This window comes from Anarrhichthys ocellatus, unplaced genomic scaffold (genome assembly GCF_004355925.1).
Source record: "Anarrhichthys ocellatus isolate YVR2014 unplaced genomic scaffold, GSC_Weel_1.0 scaffold83, whole genome shotgun sequence".
NCBI classification, from domain to species: domain Eukaryota; kingdom Metazoa; phylum Chordata; class Actinopteri; order Perciformes; family Anarhichadidae; genus Anarrhichthys; species Anarrhichthys ocellatus.
The window spans coordinates 380,333-385,351 of record NW_022280113.1 but is presented as its reverse complement, the minus strand read 5'-3'; the positions used below and the strand labels follow the sequence as shown (position 1 = coordinate 385,351).

General features: G+C 45.6%; 1 protein-coding gene across 1 annotated transcript in view; it reads left to right on the top strand.

The window, feature by feature from the left end:
• LOC116398363 (serine/threonine-protein kinase N1-like) overlaps positions 1-5,019 on the top strand; it is a 23,321-nt gene that overhangs the window by 9,447 nt on the left and 8,855 nt on the right. The window contains exons 6-10 of the mRNA XM_031874598.1: positions 2,935-3,080; positions 3,403-3,601; positions 3,862-4,056; positions 4,437-4,546; positions 4,659-4,940. Coding sequence (XP_031730458.1) covers positions 2,935-3,080; positions 3,403-3,601; positions 3,862-4,056; positions 4,437-4,546; positions 4,659-4,940 — 932 coding nt within the window. The remainder of the gene's footprint in view (positions 1-2,934; positions 3,081-3,402; positions 3,602-3,861; positions 4,057-4,436; positions 4,547-4,658; positions 4,941-5,019) is intronic.

Genomic DNA, 5,019 nt, shown 5'->3' with positions numbered 1-5,019 from the left:
GTGTGTGTGTGTGTGTGTGTGTGTGTGTGTGTGTGTGTGTGTGTGTGTGCGCGCGTGCGGACAAATATGTGAGTGAGTTATACAAAGCCTGTGAAATGGCCCACCTGGCCCATTACCACAATCAATCAAATTCACACTGAAAAAATTCAACCCTCCAACAAAAAGGGGCCGGCAGATGAAAAGTCTCTTTCACACACTCGCAGTACAGTATTATTGTGAGCACAAACAGGTGATCGCATGTATTAAAGGAAGTGTGGTCGTTGCGCTTCAAGATGCGATCAAACGAACAAATGCGATGTCCTGTTCCCTGTCTCTTCTGTCTGACACACACTCGCATTATGTGCCGTGGCAGAGCGATCCACGCCATTTGTGGGCAGGTGAATGAGTTGCTGTAGCCCGGTGAGTGTTGTGGACCGTCGTGGCTCCTTTGCTGGGAAAAATTGGGCAGGTTGATTACCGCCACCAGAGGGGGAGTGTTTGGTAAAATGCAGCGGGGGAGCAGGGAGGGAGCAGTGTGAGGGGATAGAAGTAAAATAGAGATTATAAGGATATTTCCGTATTCCCTTTGGGGCCATATATTTGTTTCTGCTCATTACGGACTGAGGCAGCCGATGGCTAATAAGAAAGTGGGCTTTTAAGGGAAAGAAGATAATGGCCATTTGGATGGATGGTCACTCTGAAGGGCTGTACTTTATCCCCTGGTGTCCAATAAGTGGAAAACCTACTGTGTTTTTAATGACTTCAAGTTCCTTCCACTGCTGTAACGTGATAAAGATAGTTCAATTCTCCACCGAAGTCTGCATATGTGGGGGGGGGGGGGAATTCCTGCAAAGCCCCCAGATGGATCCACATGTGAAGTCTGATTTTTTTTTTTTTTTTTTTTTTTTTTTTTTTTTTTTTTCTACCTCAAGTGATGTTTTTGATTTTGAGGGTGTGGAGTTAGAAAGAGGCGAGCTCACCAGACCTCTGTAGCTGCTCCTCATCTCCGAGGCCAGCTAGCGACTCGAGGCTACGTTAGCCGCGTCAAGCACAACATACCTGAATCTCTTACCGAAACCGTCTGTGGTTTGGGTGCATTGTGGGTGATGTACGCGGCCGGTTTTGGCAAAGATAGAACGACCGGTTCTGCTGCGTCGAAGTGGATCCTTTTTGTTCACACTGTTCATCGTGAATCCGACAGTGTTACAGGAGTGCAATGCTAAACTTTAACCTCTATTATCTGCAAATACATTGACTGTAACATGTCTTTCTACACAGGTATTTTATTTCCCGTAACGGTAACCTCAATGTAACTCTCTAAATATACTTCAACATTTGGATTTTCTTCTTTTGTGCCGGTGTCACACATCTTTCTCTCTCTCTTTCTCCTTTAAATCCTACACACTCACACAGGGGTTGTGTGTGTAGTGTACACAGACAGTCTCCAGGCACCACACCCGGTGGAGGGGTCATCTAGCAGGGTCTGGGCTCCAGGCACAACACCTTATTAGGAGATAAAAGCATCCACATCCATCTCCACCCCTGGCTCCCCCTTTTTTCCTCTCTCTCTCTCTCTCCTCCTGTCGCATGCAGCGCTTTGAGCAACCCATAAGTCATAAAAAAATAATCTTTTTAATCACTCCTCTTTGTTCTTGTGTCCTTCCTCTTCACTAACCTGGCATTACAAAGTCAAAAGCACATATTTGTGAATGCTATTTATCCTAATGTCCTCGTTATCTCGCTCCTCCTCTCCTCGTCTGTGTGTTCCATTGTGTTCGTCGCCCACTGCGAAAGGCCGCCGCTGTGACATTAAGCTAACCGCTTAGCTGTAATTGTGCTTCACAGGTTTAACTCGGAGACTGACCCCAATGTCTGTTTTTCCAAATGAGGGAGCTCGAGTATGTTTTTTTTTTTTTTTTTTTTTTTAGACTGATGGCATTGCACCTTATCTTTCGGCTCTGATCTGGCTTCTGTTATCATTTCTCTCCATTTAGAGGGTGAAATAGCTAATTGTTAGTGTTTCATCAGCGGCATTCGTTGCATTTTGAAGTGGCTTTTAGTTTACAGTGAAGGACTGAAAATATTATTACTGTGACTACATATACAATACATATATAATACATACATATGTAATGTTTCTCCTGTAGCTTGTAAGCAGGTCTTTATTTATTAAACCATTTGAAGTGATGGCACGTTTTTTCTATTAACTTTATCATGATCAGATAGGTGGCTTCTTCACTAAAATATTCATGTTATAATATTATTTTATTTGTTATATTTTTATTTAATTATTATAACAATAAATTAAATGATATTATAATATAGTTATATTGTACACTTTCCATTTCAAACGTCTTTCTAATTAGAGGTAGCTGTAACCGGTGGCGAAAACAGGAAATATTAAAGATATTTCATTCTGGACAAGCTGTTATTGCTAAAATAAATCCTATGAAATCTTATTTAAGTATGTGAGCTATCACTCGTTCGTTTGTTTTTCTTAATTAATATCCAATATGATTTATTTTAAATCTCAGAAAAAAGGAAACAAACAGAATGAAATGAATATTTTGTGTTATTGCTCTGTATGCTTTTAGAGATGGGAATGACAAAGCCATTTGGAAAGAGAGGTTGGAACTAAAGTTAATGTTGTTTACTGGGGAACACTCAGAGATGGCCCCCTCCGGGCGCTGCTAATGTTTTCTTTGTCTGGCTCTTGTGTAATGCATGACATGCATCGAGGCATTAACCTAACTCCGTATGCTCAGGGGAGTTGCACGCTGCTGCCAATACAAAAGTCCGTTGTCTCAGCGTGCTCCTGCCAACATCGAACTATGGAATAAAACTGAATAATAGTTGCAGGTTGGATGAATGCGGCGTCTCAATGCATCACAGCCTCAGCTGTATTGTGTGAAGTCCTCTACTTACTAATGCAATGTGTCCGTCCAAACACTGCAGGTAACCAGGACGACTGTGCGATGGAGCTGCGCATAGAAGAGCTGAGGCATCACTACAGAGTGGAGCATGCTGTCGTTGAGGGGGCCAAAAATGTGCTGAGGCTCCTGGGGGCCAGCAAGGTCCAGGACAAGAAAGCCCTGTCTGAGGTTAGACTGGACACACACACACGCGCACACACGCACACACACACACATCCTGCAAACCCTTCCACACGCACACCCTGTTCTTTCAGCCATAAAGCGTGGCGTTACAAGCAAAAATTAAGCTGTATTCTTGTGCAGTATATTTTGGGCTAGAGCCACTTTACCAGACATTTCTAATGGATTGTTACACCAATGCTCTTGTTTTCATTGTGACAATATGACAGCAGGGATGGATTGTGCGGGCTGTAAGATTGGATGGGGAGGTAATCGCTTGCGTAAGGTCGCCGAGCGTGTTTTAATGCTGCTCTGTGTCGATGCCCTGCAGGCGCAGTCTCGTCTGAGCGAGGCGTCTCAGCGCTTGGACCTGCTGAGGGACTCTCTGGACCAGCGTCTGGCAGAGCTGCCCGAGGACCATCCCAAGGCGAGTGTCATCAAAGAGGAGCTGGTCCTGGCCTCCTCTCGGCATGGCGCCCCTTACCCCCACAACCAGTACAGCACGCTCAACAAGCCCTCGCCTCTCACTGGTAATTGACACAAAGCAAAACCGCGCGAGACAATGTCAAGCAAAAAGACCAAGGACTTTGGGAGATATTGTATCTGGTGCGAGTGAATGTGCTGTGACTATTTGTGGAAGAGGGCGTAAGCTTTTGCAAGTGCGCGTAATATTTGTAAATCACACATTTTTTCGGTCTTGGAATTTTTCACAAATATATTCATGTGGCCTCTGGGTGTTTTTGGCCCTCGTCGTTGGTTGTGCCTGAATGGTTCCCCTGTGTGTCTCCAGGTAGCTTACAGGTGCAGGTGCTGGGCTGCGTGGGGTTGTTGGAGGTGGTCCCCGGTCGCAATAAAGGGACAGCCGTCATGCTGCCCTGCTACAGCCCCGGAGACACCAGGTCCTTCATGAGAGGCAGCAAGGGACTCTACGGCCGGAGCGGCTCGGTCAGCGGGAAGACACCCAGCAAGACAGACGAGCTCTCGTGTAAGTGGACGTATTAATGCGTGTGTGGATCTCATCACAAATAGTGTAAAACAAACAGCACAATGTAGCAAATCTATATTTAGTACATCAAATTACTATCACGGTCACTTTAGGTTGGGGAGGTTAGGTACTGTAGGTCAGTGCTCGCACATAATGGCGCAGCCACATCAGCAAATTGAGCTGACTTGCTTCAGTACCCTGAGCAGACGGCTTTTTTAAGGTCTTACACTTTCCCCGAGGAAATTAATGACGATCATTAATCAATACTTAAATTGTATTATTGCAGCGTGAGCATACGGTAGCGTTCATGTTTTTTTTAGTGGTCAGGGCTAAAGGGCCAGGTTCTGAATAGGAATGTGTGTGTTTGTGTTTGTGTGTAGCTGAGGTGAGTGCTGTGCTGAAGCTGGATAATGGTGTTGTGGGCCAGACACTCTGGAGGACTGTGGGAGAGCAGGCTTGGGACCAGACCTTCACTGTGGAGCTGGAAAGGGTCAGTACGCACACGCACACACACAAATGCATTGAGTGCATTTAATCATCCATTTAGTAAAACTGCCGCTGCTGTTGTCACCGTTGGGTGCCGCTGTGTGTTTGTGTTTCAGTCGAGGGAGATGGAGATAGCAGTCTACTGGAAGGACTACCGCTCGTTGTGTGCCCTGAAGTACCTGAAGCTGGAGGAGTTCCTGGACAACCAGAAACACAGAGTTCAGCTGGAGCTGGAGCCTCAGGGCCTGCTGCTGGCCGAGGTACACACACACACACACACACACACTCGCATTCACCTTGACAAAAACTGTAACAACGAAATGGGAACAGGAACAGCCACACACAAAGGTGGACATAGGTGTCTTTGCATACATGACACCCGTCAATACACGTGCTATGAATAGACGCATAGATATTCAAATATGCCCATCTACACTACACACACACACACACACACACACACACACACACACACAC